The sequence below is a fragment of the Notechis scutatus genome, chromosome Z (assembly GCF_049901735.1).
Source record: "Notechis scutatus isolate UNSWTSFEM ecotype Mainland chromosome Z, rNotScu1.2, whole genome shotgun sequence".
Classification (NCBI taxonomy): Eukaryota; Metazoa; Chordata; class Lepidosauria; order Squamata; family Elapidae; genus Notechis; species Notechis scutatus.
Window position 1 is genome coordinate 78528235 of NC_142025.1, and position 21727 is coordinate 78549961.

The following is a 21727-nucleotide window of genomic DNA, read 5'->3' on the forward strand; positions in this document are numbered from 1 at the left end:
AAACTGCAAGAGAAGGAAGATCAATCTGAATGTAGCATGCATTGATTACAAGAAGGCATTCAACTTCCTGCCACATGATTAGAAAATCAAGTGCCTAGAAATAACAGGAGTCAATTGAAAAATCAGAAAGCTTTGTGCAGATTTGATGACACAATGGATGAGATGGATGCTGGTCAATGGTGACAGAGTGGGAGAGGTTAATATCAAGAGAGAAATCTCCCAAGGAGAATCACTATCATCACTACTATTTGTCATTGGACTGATTCCTCTGTCAATACTGAATAACTCAGGTTTTGACTATCAAACATCCAAAACATCTGCCAAGTTATCTCCTACTGAGCCAACACTATATGAAACTAATGGGACTTTTTGCCTCTGCCACACCTGTCCTCCAGCCACAGCCAATTGATAGCAAACATTCAGACTCACTGAACCCCTGCCAGCGTTTCTCCTATGCCAGGGCCTCCACTTCTATCCCCCCATCATGGGTATTTTGCAGAGAGATCAATGTATTCCAGCAATTCACCCCAAGGCAGCAGCCTCTGAGCAGCCAATCGAGGCTCCGAGAGATGGGCCACAAAAATGGAAGATTAGATTGGAAGATAAGATCAGCAAGTTGAGATCAGTTGCAAGCAAGCTAGAACAGATGAAAAAAAGAAGCTGAAGAACAAGAAGACCCCAAAAGACCTAATCAAGAAATACCACTCAGAAACAAGAAAGATCAAACAGCAAATAACAGTTATAGCCAAGAAGATCAGAAGATATAACACTCAAATAACTAATTATAGGTACAACCTCCGATTTCAATCCAGTCAGAAACATTTCTACCAATCTATCAATGGAGAAACTGCAATGAATCAGTCAGTTCCTGTCAAGGAAGAAACAGTGCAGTTCTAATATGGGCTAACCCAAAGAAATACAACAAGGATGCAGCTTGGTTAAAAGAGGTGAATAAGAATAAAAAAGAAGTTGGAGAGTTCCGGTTTGCAGCGCTTCGGGACAGGCAGGAATCCGCGACCGTGCACGGTTTCTGCCTGCGCTCGCTGCTGGAGTGCCCTGAGCCATCCGGCTTCAGGGCTAGCCACCTCCGTAGAAGGTGGTGAAGACAGGGGGGATCTGGCAGGGTCGAGAGAAATCGCACCTCTCTTCCCTAGCCGGCTAAACCCCCTTTTCCGAAGGCGGTAGAGCGGCGGTCAGAAATGGCCACCACATAGAGGCGCTCAGCCAGAAAAGAAAGTGCAGGAGGAGTTAAGAAGAAGTGAAAGTTTTTTTGCTGATCGTGACAAAGCAACAACGAAGGTATCCTGGAACTTAAAATTTGTGAAAGATACATCGTTCCCAGAGATTTACAAGCGGCGAATGGAAGTTAAAAGGGAAAGTTCTTTTTTTTCACTCTCCTTCCTAACGTTGACAGCGAACAGAAATGCATGAGAAAATTTTTTTTGCTGTAAGTGGGAAGAGAGGAAAAGAATTGGAGCAGGATTTGGAAGTAAGGAGGAGATTGCCTAGAATTTTAAAGAATCATTAAATACTAACAAGACTTCTAAAAGATATGTTTTAACTGGAACTTTGCAACTAAACAGTAACCCCAGAAAGAGAAAGTGAGGAAAGAAGAAAGTGCTAAAAGAAACAGCTTATTTGGACTGTTTGGTGACTTTGGGACTTTTGGAAATTATCTTTGAAGGACTAAAAACACTTGGGTGGTTGTTTTGGGGAAAAAAATTCTTTCTACAATGGCATCACTTGTGGATGAATTGAAAATTGAATTAAAAAAATACAAAGAAGAAGAACAAGAAGGGAAAGACTCTCTTGGCACTCTTTTTCAATTCTTAGAAATGGCGATTTGCACCTATGAGAAACTGACTGCGCAACAAGATGATCAAGAATTGGTCAGTACCAGGTGAAGATGAACTGCATGGTTTTGGGTTGAAACATCTAACTAGTCTATATCCACTTGTTGCCAAGCAGTTTAACAATATACTAGAAGGGTGACTAACATCTGGGAAAACCTACCTGATAATTAAAGATCCAGCAAAAGGGGCAGCACCAGGCAATTACAGGACAATTACTTGCTTACCAACAACTTTCAAATTTGGTATGGTAGCTGATCCAGTCCAACAGCATCTAGGTCCTGGGTGTCAAACTCAATTTCACTGAAGGCCAGATCAACATTATGGTTGCCCTCAAAGGGCTAGTAGTCGGGTTGCTGTGATTAGATAGACATGGCCAGCTTGATGCTGCTCACTGGTTGTCGCTGACTCAGAATGAAACAAGTCACACTGGCTAACTCAACATGGGGACAATTTGGTGCCCCATAAGCTCCTTGCCTCCGCAAACTGCTGGCAGCCAAGTGCGAATATGCATGTACATGTACACACACACACACACACACACACACACACACACACACACAAACTCCATGTCTGGGAACTTGTACCCACAGAGAAAGGAGAGCGCCTTCTCCACAAGTCCAGGCTTTATTGGCAGTTTGTAAGCTGAGATGTGGATAAAAGTCTACAAGCTTGGAATGGTGTGTGTGTGTGTGTGTGTGTGTGTGTGTGTGTGTGTGCAGCCAAAGGAGACTTTCTTGTCCCAATCCTAGACATTGTTGGCATTTCTCTATCTGGTGCCCCTTCCCAGCAAAGCAAGAGGTGGAGGATGCCGCTGCTGTATGTGGAAGCACACCGGAGAAAGTTTGCAGGAAGCAGTTTCCTCTGAGTCCAACTTCTGTCTTGACAGATCTCTGAATAAGAGGAAGAGGCAGGGGAGCAGTGCTCCCTGGTCCTGCATGAGGGAAGTTGGCCCTTCTCAAAAGGGAATCCCCGTTTCCAATTGTATGTGGTAAGGATGCTGGTTTGTTGGGGTAGCCTTTCCTCATGTAATTCCCCCACCACCACTTCCTCCCCTCCAAAGATTTGTCAAGGCAGAAGTTGGAATCGGAGGAAACCAGGCTCAATAGCAGTAACTGTGAGAGGGATCTTGGAGTCTTAGTGGACAACCAGCTAAATATGGACCAGCAGTGTGCAGTAGCAGCCAAAAAAGCTAATGCAATCCTAAATTGCATTAACAGAAGGATACAATTGAGATCAAGTGAGGTACTAATACCACTCTATAAAGCTTTAGTAAGGCCACACCTAGAGTATTGTATCCAGTTTTCGTCACATTATGAAAAAGATGTTGAGACTCTAGAAAGAGTACAGAGAAGAGCAACCAGGATGATTAGGGGACTGGAGGCTAAAACATACAACGAACGGTTGCAGGAACTGGGCCTGGCTAGTCTAGTAAAGAGAAGGACCAGGGGAAGACATGATAGCAGTCTTCCAATATTTGAGGGGCTGCCACAGGGAGGAAGGGGTCAAGCTATTTTCTAAAGTGCCTGTAGGCCAGACAAGGAATAATGGATGGAAACTGAACAAGGAGAGATTTAACCTGGAAATAAGGAGAAACTTTCTGACAGTGAGAACAACCAACCAATGGAACAGCTTGCCCTCGGAAGTTGTGGGAGCGCCATCACTTGAGACCTTCAAGAAGAGATTGGACTGCCATTTGTCAGAAATGGTGTAGGATCTCCCGCTTAGGCGGAGGGGTTGGGCTAAATGACCTATAAGGTCCCTTCCAACTCAAATTATCTGTATCTGTATCGGAAATTACTTCCTGCAAACTTTTTCCACACTTCTTCATGCAGCAGCTTTTGTGGCAGGGTGGGGTGCAGGCAAGGCTGAAAGGGAGGATCCAGAGGTCTCTAGAGGAGAAGGTGAGAACAGGGCAAGTGCTAAACCCTAGTCCACCAGAGGAACCTTTCCATCTCTCTCAGGCATGCAGAGGACCCCCCGGATGGCAGCGCAGGCTGCCCAGAGCCTTGGGCGGAGTGCAAGCGCTCAGCCTTGCCCTTGAGTTCTCAGGGCACTCAAGGCACTAACCCAGGTCTGGACATATTTCTCAAACTCTTAAATTAAGGAATTTTCCCACAAAGAGTAACATGTTTGAAGAAAGATAAAATATAAAACACAGACAAGAAAAAAAAAAAACCCAGACTGACAAACATCCCAAACAACAACAGTGTACAAAAAAAGAAGAAAATCTCAAATACCAAATACATCTAATATTAAACATAAATAAATCCATCCCAGCTATATGCTGAAAGATACATTAAAAAAAATCTAATATATTCCCCTCCCCTTAAAAAATGGGTCTAGAAATAGTATAAAGAGTGTCACCACGGTTAGAATGTCACCGTGGTTAGAATACAGTACTGCTGCCTACAATTTGGCAGTTTGAATCTCACCAGGCTCAAGGTTGACTCAGTCTTCCATCCTTCCGAGGTGGGTAAAATGAGAACCCAGATTATTGGGGGCAATATGCTGACTCTGTAAACCGCTTAGAGAGGGCTGGCAAGCACTGTGAAGTGGTAAATAAGTCTAAATGCCATTGTAATTAACAAAAATGCTATATTATATAAACAAATATCCCTGATGTGAAAATTGATTTATCTAGTAATCAAATTGACCCATCATACACAAACGTATACACATGTGTATAAAACAATCAACAAATTATTCCAATGTTAAAAATAAACTTCAAATCCCTCTGTTAGCCATCTGTCATTGTATTTAACACATAGAAAATCCAACAGCTGCTTTTAAAAAAATGTTACACAACTACATAACTATTAGCAGAAAAAGAGAAAAAAACATAAAGGGAAATTGGGATTATTAAAATTTTGATTATTAAAACAACACAAAATAAACTTGTTAAAGTTATTTACCACTCACTTACTAGGTTTTTTTTAAAAAAATTATTGAATGCTTTCATGTAGAGAGAAATTTGGGAAGAATAGAGCTTCAGAGATAGTACAACAGTGTGAATCCTGACTAGAGGATTTTTCTGTCTAATACAGGATTGGGATAAATAAATACCTGGGCAACACCAGGTTATCAGCCAGTTATGTATACAAGAGCCCTAGCAGTATCAAAGGAAAAGAAAAAGTTGTTTGGGTTTTTTTTCCTGGCTATACCAAGTTTCTCTTTTCAATTGTGACCCCGTGATATTGTTTTATTTCATTTTCAGCCTGTGAGACAGGTTTAACTTGTCCTTAGCTGTATTGCGTTACAGTGGTGTTTCCCCCTTATTCCCACAATGTCTAAAGGCAATGTCATGTAAAATCTGTTAAGATCTGAGCATTGAAACAGACATAGGAGAAGAATTGGCAATGGGGACATGACAAAATAGCTTTCCATTGATTTAAGGGTGGGCAAAAAACAATTAATATTGAAACAGTTGTTTGCCTCTATGTGCCACAGTATTGATCTGGGTCATCACTTCCTTCTGCGGATCTGCCTGCTTGCCCACCTCCCCCTGTCTCCTTTTCTTTCTATTGCTCCCCCAATATATAATTACATGATGAATATTTTACTTTTTATTTTTCCCTGTAGCAGTAACTAGTTTACCAGAGAATTCAGTAGAAACCATTTAGAAGTATAAAGCTTATTCAGAACAGCATTTAGTTTGTAACATATACCTTCATATATTCAGATATGAATGCAGGAATTTACACATTAAAACATATTAAAATATTCTTCAGGTTTTTGACCTATATCAAACTTACTTGGCAGCAGCATCTTTCCTCAACTGATCATGCTTCATTAGAAGGTTTTTCCTATCTTGAAAAGCTTTTCTAACTTTGTATCCTTTGTAAACTGCCTGAATTTTGACAGCTGCAATATCTTGAATGGCAGCTATAGATAATGCACCGTGTTCCAACATGAACTGAATTACTTCGTGATGACCTCCCAGCAGAGCAAAATCAAGTGGTGTATATCTAAAAAATAACAGAATATTGTTACAAATAGCAAAGAAATAATCAATATTTAATGAATTCAGCATCCACTAACTTACATTAACTCAGCCTTCCATCCGTCAGAGGTCAATTAAATGAGGATCTAGGTTGTTAGGGGCAATATGCTGACATTGTAACTTCTCAGAGTGCTGTAAAGCACTATGGAGTGGTATATAAGTGTAAGTGCTATTGCTATTAATTCATTACAGTTAATGTTATTTAACTATAAATTTAAATTAAGTGTACGTTTGTTATACTGGATCTACATCCTGTCAGTTAAAGAATGCCATCTTCTAGGGCTCAGAAAGCATTTTTATTGTGCTGCAATTCCTACCCTCTGGAATTATATCCCTCCAAGGATTATAAGGGGCTCCCATCTTTATATCCTCCAGAAAAACTATTGAAGATCTGATTTTCCCAGGCTTCAAGGACAGCATGATTGTGAATCCATGTTTTGCCCTCTTTTTTGTTCGGGTATTTTCCCACGTCATTGTAGTTGTGCTTTTAAAGTTGTAGCAACGTTTCGGCAGAATCTCATCTGCCATCATCAGGCTTCTGTCCAATACAGAAGTCTGATGATGGCAGATGAGATTCTGCCAAAACGTTGCTACAACTTTAAAAGTACAACTACAATGACGTGGGAAAATACCCGAACAAAGCTGAATACCATACATGTAAGTACCCGCGAAAACTTAAGAAAACACACACACACACACATATATATATATATTACACACACACACACACGCATGCACATGCACAATGATTCCATAATTTTGAACATATATTGCTGAAAAGAAGGTTCTTTCAGTCCCTTATATGATCAGGTTAATAAAATGCAATATATGAGGCCTAATACTATATCAAAAATCTTTTATTCGAAGAATCTTATTATTACTTGTAAGAAATTAATATATTAGTATATATTTGTTTGTCATAATTAATTTTACCTAATATAACCACTTGGGGACTTAATATTGATTGTATAATAGAAAAGCTGTTATCATGGCAAAAATTCAACCACCAACAAAATAGACATTACATAGGACAAAATGTTAGTCAATATCAGACTTTATTTAAAGACCGGAGATGAAATTAGGTGTTGCTAATACCTAGGCAGCCCCAATAATGGATAACAAAAATAAAAATAACTGAATAATTACAAAGACGTTATTTATGGAAAATTAGGAAAAGGAAGCTGCCATCTAATTAAACAAGCATCTCCTCCCTACATTTTTAAAAAGCCATTTTAATTTTTTTGTTACCAAACAAAATTATTATACTGTACTTGCATTTGGATATGCCTTGTAACCTTTCCATTTTAAGGTGCCTATTTAAATTTTGCATAAAATAAACCAAAATTAAATAATTATTTATTAGTTGAGATGAGGGAGGTAGAAGTTCTGGCCATCTCCCAAAAGGTGATCATAAGGGCAATGGGGCTGAGGCAGTAAGTGGGTTCTATGCATGAAATGTGGAGAAACTGCAGTTTTGATAATTATTGACTTTTACAGCCCTGATCTGGCCTGAGAAGTGCTTAAATCTGGCCTTTGGGGCCAGCCTGGAAATAGCAAAGGACCAGCCTGTAGTGCCTCTGCTAGTGAAAATGGGGTGCGGTGTCCACAGCCTGTTTTTGACCTGGATGGCCTCCTGCAGCTATTGCTGGCCAAAACAGGGCCTCCCCATGCACCCCCCCATGTCCCATTTTGGCTGGCAGAGTGCTGCCAGAGGCTGTCCAGGCTGAATATGGGCCACACATGATCCCCCGTTGCCCGGTTTTGGCCGTGCATGCCCCCCTGCAACCCATTTTGGCTGGCAAAGTACTGCAGGAGGCATCCATCCCTCTCCCTCCCCCACCGGCCCATGGAGAACTACAGTGCTGATCCGATCCTCAAAGAAATCCAGTTTGACACCCCTGATGTAGAGCTAACAATACCCATGAAATAATAAAGGTAAACAATGTATTGCTTTAACTCAGGGGTAGGGAAACTTCGCTCTTTTATCACTTATGGACTTCAACTCCCAGAATTCCTGAGTGAGCCATAAAAGGTTCCCCATCCCTGGCCTACTGGATTTTCAGTTGTGGGGGAAATCAATTTCTGACTTGAATGGGACTGTTTAATATACAAATGTAGGACATAGTAGGCCAGGGATGGGAAAACTTTTATTACTCACTCAGGAATTCTGGAAGTTGAAGTCCATAAGTGATAAAAGAGCCAAGAAACTGCTCTAACTAAAAAAAACACCATTGGAGAAAGTATGTTTTGAATATTTGAAAAAAAGAATTGGCAGAACAGAAAAGCATTTCCTTTTTAGAATGGAGTTCCTATAAAACTGCTCTTGGTTCTACAATTTTCAAAAGCAATTAAGTTAAAAAATAATAAAAAGTTAAAAATGGCCATCTTGGTTTTTAAACACCAATTAATCAGATATATTATCCTAATATTAACATTACTAAGATTTGTATATCCAACCTGAGTCCTTCCAGATGTTTGGGTCTATAGGTCCCAATCAGCATCATATAAGTAGTAATGAGGGTATTTTTTATTCAAAGTATTTCATATTATTTCCTGTCAAAATAGTTATGTCATGTTTATGTACATATCCAGCATGCAGTATTGAAAGGGCACTTATGTAAGAAGAATAGCTCGGTGGTAAGTTCATGGCAGAGGTAAATTTCAAGCTAGTGGCTTTCTGACTTATCCTTCGTCAACTTATGCAGCAGGATCGATCTAACAATCTGATCAGAAGAAATCCCAGAAAGACAACAAATATATTATTTAATAAATAGTACCTTTCTTCATTATTTTCCATATGATTGGGAAAGGCACCGAATCCTAACAACAGCTTTATAGCATCAAGGTACCCATTGTTACACAACCAATGCAATGCTGTCCTTCCCTATGGTCAATAAAACAAAAACATGTAAAAAATAATTTATATTGCCAAATTCCAGTTGAAACACAAAAATCACCAGACTATATTCATTCTTTATATTATTTTGAACACACAGTGCAGAAAATAATAAAGTAAAAACAACTCACAGTAATGATAAATTATGAATGCTAATTTTAAAAATATTTTTATAATTTCCTCTGAATGGGGAAAGTAAGGGGAAATAAGGGAAAACAGAGGAAAATATCTAATATCTAATTAGATATCTAATATCTAATTGTGTGTTTTGTTATGTTCTGCCCAGATTTGGAACATGAGAGAACTATGGTAAACTGAAAACGATCTGCAAAAGTGCAGCAATGATGAAGTAACTATTAGCTCCTTGGAATGTCTCCAGATAAAGAGTTTCTACTTAATGTATTCATCTATTTCTTACAAGATAAGCTACATTCTCTATCTCTTTTCCTTGGACTTTCTCCAATCTCTATGGTAAATATAGCCCTTTGTCAGAGCAGCTGCAGAGATTCTTGGCATGTTTATGTTCTATTGAATTGTAGTTCTGACTTTACCTTTCCAAAAAATAAAGCTATATTTCTATGTTTCAAGCAGACCTGCCATTTATACTTGCAGGAAGACTGCAGTATTGTGAATGAAGATAGGCTATACATAACCAAGAAGCTCAATGGAATTGTACTCCCAAAATCATCCCTTTCTCCTTGCAGGGAAGTCAATATTTCTTTCAGACCTGAAGGTTTATATTTGGAGTATCCAATGTAAAAAGCAGTATTTTCTAATTTTCCTTTTCATAAGCAATAAAGTTTTGGTTTTATTTACTGTATTAAAAAGAAAAGTTACATGTGGCTTGGGGTCTTGCCAGCATCCTGCCATCAAAAATTAGGAGGAGGAGACAAGAAGTACAAAGGGCAATAAACATATGGGAATATGATGGGAAATTAGAAGGGGGGAATGGCAGTTGGATGAAGACCAGAGAGGTGCAGAACCAGTTTGGGCAGGTCTTCAAGGCCACGCACCCTGAGAATGGAATGTGGGTTGTCCCAAACATCTCAGTGATTCTCAAAACACCTATGTAGCTCTCCATTGGCTTAAGGCAAGCTGGTCAAGAGGGAAGGGCTGCGATGAGGGGGAAAATTGTAACTTTTCGCTTGGGAATCTTAGTTCTAGCCTGATTTTACGTAACCAGCAATCTTTAGTAAAACAACCTATCACTTCACCCATCTTCAACTCTGAACAAAAGAAAAATAATTATAAGATTTAGAAATTAAAGAATTTGAAACAATAGCAATAAATTAACTAATATTTTGATCTAAAAAGGTTATACACAGATTAAGGGCCAGATAAATGTAGAAATTGGCTTCTACTATAAGATTAGGTAGATTAATAAGTAGATTTTTGTAATAAACAGACTTAATTTAGCTATTTTGGTTATTGTAAGATAAGTGATATTTTTGAAGTTAGACACTAGAGGAGCTAAAGATATTAAGTAAAAGGGAAAAATACAATCTTGTTCTTGATATCAGTTAATACGGGAACTTGCAAAATAACAAAAAATATTTTGGCACTGGAAATATTAGAGATATTTGAAGAATGGAGCCAGAAATTAGTAACTATAATATCACACTTCAGCAGATGATGTCTGCTTCTATGATGGATTATGTCTAAAAAAATATTAATGGAATGAGGGATTTGGAACAAATTTTATCTAACAGAGATAAGACAGAGAAAATACCAAAAGTAGAACTACAAATTACAGACCAAAACATTAAGTTGGGAAGGCATGCTTTCCTGGACATAAAATAGAAACTGGCTGAAATTTTAAGAATTGAAAGGAAAATACAAATTATGAACCAAGAGAATGACCTGAAAAATGTTTTATTACTGGATCTACAGTAGAAATTAGTCAAAGGTTTGAAGATATGGATGATGGGATAAAAAATAATGGAAGAGAAATCAAATCTTAGGCTACTCTGATTGAATTAAAGTTAAGACTGTTAAAAATAAAAGGAAGTAATATAAAGTTGGTTTATTTGTTCAACATTAAAATACAACATTTTTGTAAAGTTTACACATTTATGGACTTTTATTGACAATGAGATTGCAAAAGTTGATGTTTTATAAATTTGCTTATAGATAAATGATGGTATATGGGATGAAGAGATATCTGTTTCCTTGTTGCAATGAAGCTTGGAAATAACTTTTTGTATATTTTTTCTTTTCTTTATTATTTTCTTTCTTTTTCTTTTCTCCTGCACTTTTATTCTCTTTTCCATTATTTTCTGTTTTAGGATTAGGGTTAAATACTTCTTTGGGTGGTTCCTAGAGAAGGGCAAAATTAACTGATCACAGGATTCCTTATCACCCCTCTTCAAGTCTCTTTTTTTGGAATTTTCTGATAAGAATTATTCTTATCCTCCATCCTAACCCACAAATCATTTCCCCACTAAACTTACTTCACGTCAAAATTGCCAATATGATAACTCCCAAAAAGTGCACTGAGCATTTCAATTCTTGACAATCCAGATGATTATCTAGATCATGATTATCTAAATGGTTAGTCAGCTTAGAATCATCCTAAGATAATTAATTAGCCTTATTGATTGAATAATATCAAAGAATTCTTATCTAGCCCTCACATTTCTTCTCCTCACTCATTCTCAGCTTCTCCAAGGCATTTCTCTTTTTCTCCAACTAATATAGAAAACAGCAAGGGGAGTTCATTTGGATCAAGTGCACGGTACATGCATAAGGGTAGAAAGTTAACAGAATTGGTCTTTAACATTTTCTCCCTTTTAAGGTCATGATCTAGGCAGGAGACAGGAGAATACATGTACGGTTTATATTAGGAGGCAGCCTATTTGCTCCAATTAATGTTTTTTGCCCTATACACATATATTTGACTTGGGTGAGAACATTGAATGCATAGGGTTAAATCTCCCTACCTCTTCATGCCAGAGTTCTTATTTGGAGAAGACCAACAACACTTGCAATTTCTCTTGGAAAAAGTATTAAATTTAATGAATGGAAAATTGTTTTCTCGTGTAAATTCCCCAAGCATGATAAGTATATACATAACATACAGTTTTTACTCTATGAATTTCTAATGGAATTTGGTGCTAAAACTTAGATAAAGCTTGATATCCAACCAATGTATTCCAACATTAATGTGTGAACTCCTGAACTATTATAATAAATAATACAGTAAAACAACACATACCTCTTTGTCTTGAATATTTGGATCTGCATTGTTTTCCAAAAGTACCACCATACAATTAATATAGCCTCCATAAGCAGCACACTGCAATGGAGTTCTACCTGCATAATCCTGTACATTAGGATTGATTTTATTTTCTATCAATATTTGGCAAACGTCAGGGTTTCCTCCTAGAGCTGCCCAATGTAAGGGAGAGTGGCCGTCTTGATCAACTAAATCAACTCTTGCTCCTCCTGTAATAATAGCATATGTTAATCCATGGACTCTGTCTCAGATATTTATTAACAAACTAAAAAAGTGTATGCTGAGGCTATGCATACATCCTTCCAACTTCCTTATTCAAAGTGTCAAGGTCCCATTTTCAAAGGCTTGTCATGGCAGTTTTGAGGTGTTTTTAGATTGCCAATGAATTACTGACAGTCCCAACGGAAGTATATTTTGTGCATGCACACCAAAGACAAAAACACATCTGTAATTGTGATGACCCGGAGCATGGCACAAAGGCAACACAGTCACATAAGTAAGAAGAGTCCCTTTAGTACCTCCAATTTTGCTTCCAATGTCCAGGTTACCTTCGGCTGGAGAAAAAACTCTCCCAAGAACAGTTTTTAAGTGGAGAAAATTCAATCCAAAAACAAAGTACACACAAACTGTAAATAAAATCCACACAAACCACACTACAGTAATTAACTTGACAGGGCAGGAGAAGGAATTGCAGCCTTGAAAGGCCAGCAAAACACACACAGTTGGGAAGATGCCAGGAACACAGATAAGCCTTGACAATACCAGATAATTCACGATTTGCTCTCAACAGTTGGCTGTACGTAACTCCCCTTTTCAAACACTGTGTTCCCAGCTGTAGCTAATGAAGGGAATCAGAGCCCTGTCCTCCCCCGTAAGCCACGCAACTCATGTTGCTCCCTTCTCCATTCTTCCCTGCGTGCCCTAGGATGAAGAGGGGTTGGGCCAGGGTCTTCCTCCAAATTCCCTCTGCCTTGCTCTACCTCTCCCCTGCTCTGCTCTGCCCATCCGGACTTTGCCCTTCCCCAGTTTGTTCCACAGCCAACGGCGCCACACTCCCACTCCCTGTCAGCTGCTTGGCCTCCCCCTCGGAATCAGATTTCGACAGGGGCATGACAGTCATCAAATTTATTTATCTCTTCCCACACAAAAAATGGGCATCCTGATCGAACAGTCACCATGTTCTAGTATGATACATATTTCTACATTTATTTTTCCTTCACTGTTGTTCCCTTGAATCTAGTGAATTAACTAGCTGATAATAAAGGCACAATGATATTACAATCTGAGATCAGAAAAAAAAAGCCAGTTTGGCAAACTACAGGGCCGCTATTACACTTCCCATATAGAACTGCTATATTAAACTTGGGTGTAAAAAACCCTTTTCTAAAATGGTAAAGTTAATGACATAATTTAACTAGTCACTTGCCATTTAGGAAGTTACATTCAATTTTCTATTGGGATTTGTGATCAGAATAGTCTCATTTTTATATTTAAATGTTCCTTTCTCTGATTATTTTCTTAGCCTGAGTATATTCTAAGACATATCTAAAATCTGCAGAGGGTTGCATAATAAAGTTTTCCAAAAACTGTTTAGTATTATGAAGATTGATAGCAAAAATAGATTATGTAATTAAGTTTTAAACCAGTCAGCTGAAAATTTGGCAGTCTAAAAATTCCATCCATGTTCCAAATGATTACATTTCAATTTATAATAAAGATTCTAACCCAAATTACACAGAATATTTATAATATTGAAAACCAAAGTTTGCTCCTATTTCTGAAAAGTCTATTTCCTTTTACAAAGTTAATAACCCCTATGCCATACATAAACTCTTTTCAAAGGACCTCTTAAATACATCTGAAATATTTTAGAAAAAGGTTAGTTAAAATATTGTTTTTTTCCATTATCTGTCATAAACTAATCCTTCATAATGTTGACTATCATTAATCTTTGCTCAATTCAAAAGCTAAAAACAGCCATATGTTTATAAGAAATGTAGGCAGCTGACCTTTAATGAGCGTCTGTATCACCTCCTTATGTCCCATTTCACAAGCACGGAAAAGAGGAGTGTGTTTCATTACATCAGCAGAATCTACCTGGGCATAATGTTTTAGAAGCAATTGCACAGTGCTAACATGGCCAGAAAGGGCAGCAGCATGTAATGCTGAAAAATGCCAAAGAGAATGCAGTTATTAAATGATATTTAATTAAAGTAGTGAACATAACAAAACATAAACCGTCAGACATTAAGATGAAGGATTGGTATTTATGTGCAGATGTGCTGTACATCACTCTCATTTATTTGTTTTGTCATTGTCTCAGGCTTGTTCCATTCAGTTGCATCTTATTATTTATATATTATTTATTATTATTATTTATATATTAATAAATTTATATAAACTGAACACATGTATGCAGGATCTCTGGTATAAATCTAGATCAAATGAAATCTGATACTATCAATGAAATCAGCAACTTTATTAAAGAATAATGAAAATAAATTCAAACAATGGCAAATCAAATCCCATATCCATCAAACATTAAAATAAAGATATGAAAAACTAAGGAGTATTTAAAAAAAAAACTTCAGTTCTTCCAGCAGGTGGCGGCAACACCTAGTAAACCTTGACTCATCTTGAAAAAATAAACAGTTTTGGATCTGGTCAATATTTGGAATGCAGGTCACTAGAAAATCCCAAGGTTATAGAGAGACTGGGAACTTGAAAACAAATCACAGAAGAAAGTAATGGGAAACTGTTTCCCTAATTTTGCCCAGAGCCAATGTGCCACACCATTAATAACTTTGTTACAGGGTAACAATGAAATCGGGTATCTCTGGGTAAAAATTGAATTATGTGAGAATAAATTGCTTAAGAAGTCCATGTATGAAAAGGAGAGAAAGGGTCAGACCAAATGGGTGATGAATTAAATGGATTGAATATAAAATTGAAAGACCACTAGGTTAGGATGGTTTAGTCAACCAGAAAGAATAAGTACAGTATTAAATTAAGGAAGGAAGAGACGACTAAGAGAGATAAAGTTGTGATAGGGTGGAATTGATGAGTTACTCAAAAAGAGGAAAAGGTGCAAAATTTATACTTTACATTTATTAATTGGTTAATAATAATTTATTAATTGACGGTGTCCATTTTAATGCAAGCTCAACTTACATTAAAGACTTTAATGATTCAAGCTCAACGATTCAAGACTTTTCAGACACTCCCACCTAATTCCTGCCAATTACAGAGCTAAAAGTTTTTGACAAGTCAGCATGGTAAGATGAAACTTTAATAGATACTTGATCATACTGTATTTATGGAAAAGATCAGCTACTACAGAACATATAGGAATCCAATAAAGGAAATAATCATCCATGTATATGGGGATGGATGGATGGATTGATAGATATTTCAGCTTCATGTTTTAAATATCTACCATTTTCTGGTAGAAGACGTTTCAGCTTTTTCCCCCTAGCCTGGAGAGTAGAAAGCATCTACCCTTTTTGTTTATATAATGGTTTTGTGTGGCCTGAGACTTTCAGCTTGCCAACCTGTCAGCTTTAGTTCTTTTAAGAGGCAAGAATGATGTGCAATTATAGAAAGATATCATGAATGGTATTGATATAAATTAGATTTAATTAATTTTTTAATTTTCTCTTTTTAATTCTTTCACACATTATTAATATTTTTTTTGCATTTAGTATAATACTACTTAACTCTGAAAGAAATAGCATGATGCATAATGTTATGCTCAATGCTTCCCAAGCTTTTTCTTACATTACTCAGAACAACTTATGAGAAAGTCTGTTTAATCAAATATAAACAAAACACTTTAAGTCAATTTAAACTTACTTAAATTGTTGTGATTGGGTAATAGGTTTGTGTATTATAAAAATCATTTTTCCCATTTTTTTCTACCCAGGTAATTTACCCAGATTTGGGAAGCATTAATGTATGCTAATGAAACAAGAAGGATTTAGGAAAGAAAAGGTTGACACGTTAATTTGACATACAGCAATTAATTTTCCTTATCAGAGGTCTGATCCTGGTATATGGTAACACTATATTAGTGAAATACAGAGCTAGGAAAAAGTATTAAATGAGGGATGGTGAAGTCATAAATTCTTTGTGTGATTCTTAAATAAGTTGTTCTCTAGAAAGGGAGAAAAATTTAAAGAAGACAGTGTAAAAAATATTCTGGACATTGAATATGTCCAGAATGATTTAAAATGTTACACATGATGCAAATGATTTAAAATGTTGCACATTCCTGGAAGTGACATTCTTCCAACCAGAGACTTGGATGTCCCTCCCGCCCCCTGCTCCTCGGGACCACCCCTGCCTGAAAGAAGGATGGGTATACCGTACACTGGTTGGGCAGATCTGGGGGCCTTTACTCTCTTCTCTCCCACCCCTCAAGCCTCTTAAGAAGTTCCTTGGTCCACGCCCAACTGCCATTTCCAAGAAGGCTTAATGGAGTTTTCTCCCACAAGGAGGGGTTGCATGCTGAATTGCTGCTGCTGCTGCTGCAGGGGCCTGGGCCTGAGCATTGCCCCAAAGAAACCTCTGGCTCATCTCCTTGGGGTGAGGGGAGGCCGAGATAGAGCTGGGTGAAATAAGGGAAGGACACAAGAGATGTCCACAACTACTGTTTGTGAGCTGGGAAGCATGAGAGTGTAAAGAAGGATGAATGTTCTCTTTTCCACAAAAGAGGGAGAGATTGAAAGACGAGAGCGTGAGTGGCTTGAGTGTGTGTTGAAGTGTGTATGCTGTCCTCTTCAAAATCGCTCTGGAGGCACTTAGGCCTGCTGTCCTGGCTCCTGTTTTTGTGTTTGTATTTTCCCTAATTGTGGTTTTTTTTAAAAAAATAAAGAATAACTACAAAAAAAAAAGATTGTAAAAGACATATATTCTCAGAGAATTTGTTGGTGTACTTAAAATCCCTATTAAGTATATTTGATAAATGCTAAGATGCTAAGCTAATGACTTAACAGAGACAAAAATGAGCAATTGCTTACAATGCATAAACACAAACTTCATTCCTTGGATTCTCTACTCATGTATGATGAGTCTTTGTAAAATTAATAAATCAAAAATATATATAATGAAACAAACAATTGAATAAACTAATTTAAGATGTAAAATTTAATAATAAGAACAATAGTCTCAGAGCTTTGATACTCTATAGCAACTATTCTGTTCTTTCGAATTAATTTCAAAATACTAGTTATACTAGGGCTGTCAAACTCACGGCCCATGGGACAGATGCATCAGGTGCGAGCCACACCCATGCCCAGTTTAGCAAACAGGAAAAAAGTCCTGATACGTCATGTGACACTGCCATGATGACGTGAGATTGACACCCCTGATTTATATTATATTCCTTAGGAAACAACTGCACAAACTATTATCTTTCCCTCTCCAATAAATTGAGAAACTAGTATGTGTAACTTATGTTTGTACATCGTAAGTATAAATCATACACACATACACGCACAAACAGTTCTTACCTGTACCACCATATTTATCTGCCATGTTGATATCGGTGACCAGTTTCAGTTTTAACATTGTCTGGATGACATCATCACTACCTTTGCCAGCTGCCCACATAAAAGAAGTTCTTCCCTCAAGATCTGAGTCATCTTTCACAGAAGGATGTTTAAAAAATTCTTCTACAGTTTCCTACAATAGAAATATTCACTGACTGTGGTTGGTTTTGAAATTACTCTGTAATATGATTGCATATTCAAATTATAAATTATACACACATACATACACACACACACACACACACACACACTACTATAATTAGAATTATCTTAAGTTTTTCCAATTTTTACTTTTTTTCATCCATATAGGTAGTCTTTGATTTACCATTCCTTCAGTGACTGTTCAAAATTATGATGGTGCTGAACAAAAGGACTATATGCAAAACAAAATTTCTCTACTAAAAAAACTAAAAAAAATGTTACCCAAACTGGTGATTAGGAAAAAGCAAAGGGAATAAAAAAAATATGCTAAATATTCAGTCAGTCTCAAAATGGAGAGGGTAGATAAAATGCATTTGGAAATCGTACTTGTCAGATTACATCCTGTATTTATATACTGTAAATCTTTGACTTTGAAGAAGATATGCTATTGTGCAGTTCAGCTGTAGATGTGAAGGTGGTTCTGCAGCCCTAGTCTGAAACCATAGTTTCTAGCTTAACGGGACACTGGAAATCCATTGTTACAGTAACTGTGACTCTGCATTAAATTTTCTATCAGTTTTTTGTGGTGCCTGTCTTCAAAGCCAGTGGAGAATTCATAGCATAAGGTTTGACAATGAGTTCTATCCGCACTCACAGTTTCTAATTCTATTAACTGGATGTCACAGTGGCATAGTGGTTCTTTCACAGTGTCTCTTGGGAAAATTAATTGCCCACCCCTGCTACTGAGCAACAGGTGATGCATATGTTGGTCATCCATTCTAATGACATGTCTCACCCACCTTATCTGGGCTCTGATAATCAGGGATTCAATGTGGATAGACTTTGCATTATCCAAGACCCCCAGGTTGAAGAGAGTCTTGTCAATGAATCCAAGAAGGGAGCAAAGAATACTCGTATGAATTTTTTTCCAGTTTTTAATGTGCCTTTGGTATAGAATTTGTGAATACACGGTAGAAGGTGAAAGATATCAGAGGTATAGAGGTAGTAGAATGCAGGGCAATGAAGAGGCAGGTGGCAGAATATAAGGCCAAAAGGGCAGAGATGGAGGAGAAAGATGGGTGGGAGAGTTGAAATGGAGGTGAAGGTGGTGTGGTATGGCATGGCAGGAGATGTGTGAGATCCTGACTTAACAACTGCTGAAATGGCTATCAATCATTGCAATCATGTGATGTTTTGCCTAACAACCACATTCCTTACTCATGGAAATTCTGGTTCCAAATAGTCATTAAATGAGGACTACCTGTAGTACCAATGTAGTACACAGACAGTGAAAACAACTTTTTCCAAGCATCAGTCAAGGGATTACATATGTATGAACCAAGTTGCAAGATCAGACTGATGTATAAAATGTTTCTTCAGATCCAGAACTATAAAGATTTTAATCAACTTCAAAATGATCATTACATGGACACTAGATTCCCTCCCCCCACATATAAAACAAGCAGCTTTCTAGCATTTGAAAAGCTTTTTCTAATCTTATCTGGAGAGGATAGGGATAATTACTCTATCTTTGAGTTGCTGCTCTTCCTTAAGTTTGTGGTAAATATTTTGTAAGAAGCAGTAATGGATTTTGGAGGGGCTATGGATATGCTTGTTCATTATCTGACACTCTTTTTGATTTCATACGGTATTAATAAATACATGTTATTGATTAGACATTTAATTTCATCAGTTAAATAGTAACACTTAGTATTTCTTGAATATTATTTATTTATTCAAAACATTTCAGAATTAATCCTGGAACTGTGGCTTATTCCTAGAACTGCAGACTTTTAACATCTGATTTCTCATATAACATTAATTAAAAAGAGTTAGATAGTTTAAGATAACTGCTTTATTTCATAGTTCTAAGTATCTTCTTGTACACTGAATTTATCAAAACATAGGGCAGACCTTAAGAACTTAGTATCCCTGCCTTTTTCTTTTTCAGTTAGGTAAATCTTGGATCCAAACAAAATCTACAGTTTTCAATATAGAACGAATCACAAGTATATTGTTCTTATTAATGTAATTATTCAGAATGTTGTTACTTGCAAATGTTTACTTTTAACTTTAAATTTTCTCTTCTAATTTAGGATGAGGAAAGAAATGATAACTATCAAAGTCCATTCTTATAGATGAGTACCTGGCAAACCTCATGTGTATTTCATTGTGTGTGTATTTCATTCTACAGAAAGCCATTTGAGATGGTGCTCAATTATGCCTTGACATTTAGATATCTAAAATTGGCCATGGACTTTGTCTTGGTTTATTATGCAATGAGGAATGATTTTCCTAAAAGAGCTACAATCATGGTTATCCTGTGTGAAGTTAGGGAAATAAAGACAGTTCTACATCTTTATCCAAGCATCTGTGAGCAACACTAACCATAAATCTGATTGAGATGTTAAATGATGTTAACATTCATAGAAAGCCCTCTGACAGATTTAGGTCTGAGAATATCCAAGGATTACAGGTTTTCTGAAGTTTCAAAAAAGGTGCTCATAGACTTACTGTACTCTTCATCAATGTACAAGGGAAACAATCCATTATTAAGTGTTAGTTTAAAATTACCAATATAAGATTCACTTGATAGTCATTAAGCCCAGGCCTGAGCACTGATAGCCTATAAATCAGATTACCCCAAAATCAATTGCACAGGCTCTAGAAACATCACGTAAGCAAGTCTGATTAAAATATGCACTGATTTACTGAGGAAATAAATCAATGCGTCTCTTTACAAATTTGTTTTATCAACTATACCTAAGAATTTCTATAGGAAAGGTAAAATATTACATTTAACTCCTCTTTTGAGAATACATTTTGATTTCCTAGTCCAGGGGTGTCAAACTCGCGGTGTCATGGTGGTGCCACGTAACATTTCCCCCTTTGCTAAACCAGGCACGGCCAGCACATGATGCATCTAGCCCACAGGCCGTGAGTTTGATAGCCCTGTCCTAGTCTATAACTGTAATCTGAAGATTTTTGAAAGACTTCCTTACCATAAGAAAGATAACTATAATTCTTGACCATTGTATGAGGACAATGATTATGATTAGATAAGAGATTACAGCTGTCACAAATAAACAGAAACTATTGTTCTCTGTCCCTTTCACTTTTATTCTTTTTTTTAAAAAAAATTATTAAACAATTTTTCTTATATACAAAATCATTTTCATTCATTACAATGCTTTTGTGATGGTATACATACTTTTACATAAATCTTAACTATCTATACACTTGTCTATGTTGCTTAATCTATCTTTATCCACTATATCTTTTACCTTATTATCATTGTCTTCTTCTCTATTCAACTTGTATCTATTATTTAGCCAATCGTACAGTACATTCCACATCAAATAATAATCCATTTCCTCTCTTTCCTTTATCTCCATGGTCAACTTATCCATTTCGGCACACTATATTTCTTATCACATTTTCCTCTGGTGGCATGCTATCATTTGTGCATAAGTAATTTTTGCTGCCGTTAATAAATGTAGGTGCTATAGAAATTTAAACAATGGTATTCTTGTTGACAAAAGCTGCAAAAATAGGTAAGAGTGGGCATATAGCAATAGAACTTAGACTTATATACTGCTTTATAGTGCTTTACAGCCCTCTCTAAGCGATTTTACAGAATCAGCATATATATAACCTTTAGGACAGAGTTTGCAAATAGAATTATCCACATATTTCAATTTCAAGATCTGTCATCTTGGGCACTTGCAAAAAGAAATATAATGCAATAAATATAATTTTGTGATACTTTATCCAAGAATCTGCACAATGAAATGAAGCTGTTCAGTAGTATACTATTGTTTCAACCTGGCTCAATCTAAGTAACTGCAAGAGGAACCTAGGAGTCCTAATGGCCAACCATTTAAATATGAGCCAGTAGTGTGTGGCAGTCTCCAAAAGAGCCAATGCAGTCTTAGGCTACATTAATACAATGTGTGCACAATTATTAGGTAGATGATTATGTTGACAGATCATCATTTTTATGCATATTTTCCACTTCTAAACTGTATAAACTTGAATGTTTATTGGATATAA

The 21727-nt window shown here is 36.8% G+C and overlaps 1 protein-coding gene across 4 annotated transcripts in view; it reads right to left on the bottom strand.

Annotated features, from left to right (window-relative positions):
* INVS (inversin) overlaps positions 1-21727 on the bottom strand; it is a 113156-nt gene that overhangs the window by 17050 nt on the left and 74379 nt on the right. For all 4 annotated transcript variants that reach the window (XR_015745820.1, XM_026678326.2, XM_087946473.1 and 1 more), the window contains 5 exons: positions 17495-17666; positions 13994-14149; positions 11964-12193; positions 8631-8737; positions 5606-5818 (listed from right to left, as the gene is read on the bottom strand). Coding sequence is in view for 3 of the 4 variants with exons in the window: in XM_026678326.2 (XP_026534111.1) it covers positions 5606-5818; positions 8631-8737; positions 11964-12193; positions 13994-14149; positions 17495-17666 (878 nt within the window). In the remaining variant the exon portion in view is untranslated. The remainder of the gene's footprint in view (positions 1-5605; positions 5819-8630; positions 8738-11963; positions 12194-13993; positions 14150-17494; positions 17667-21727) is intronic.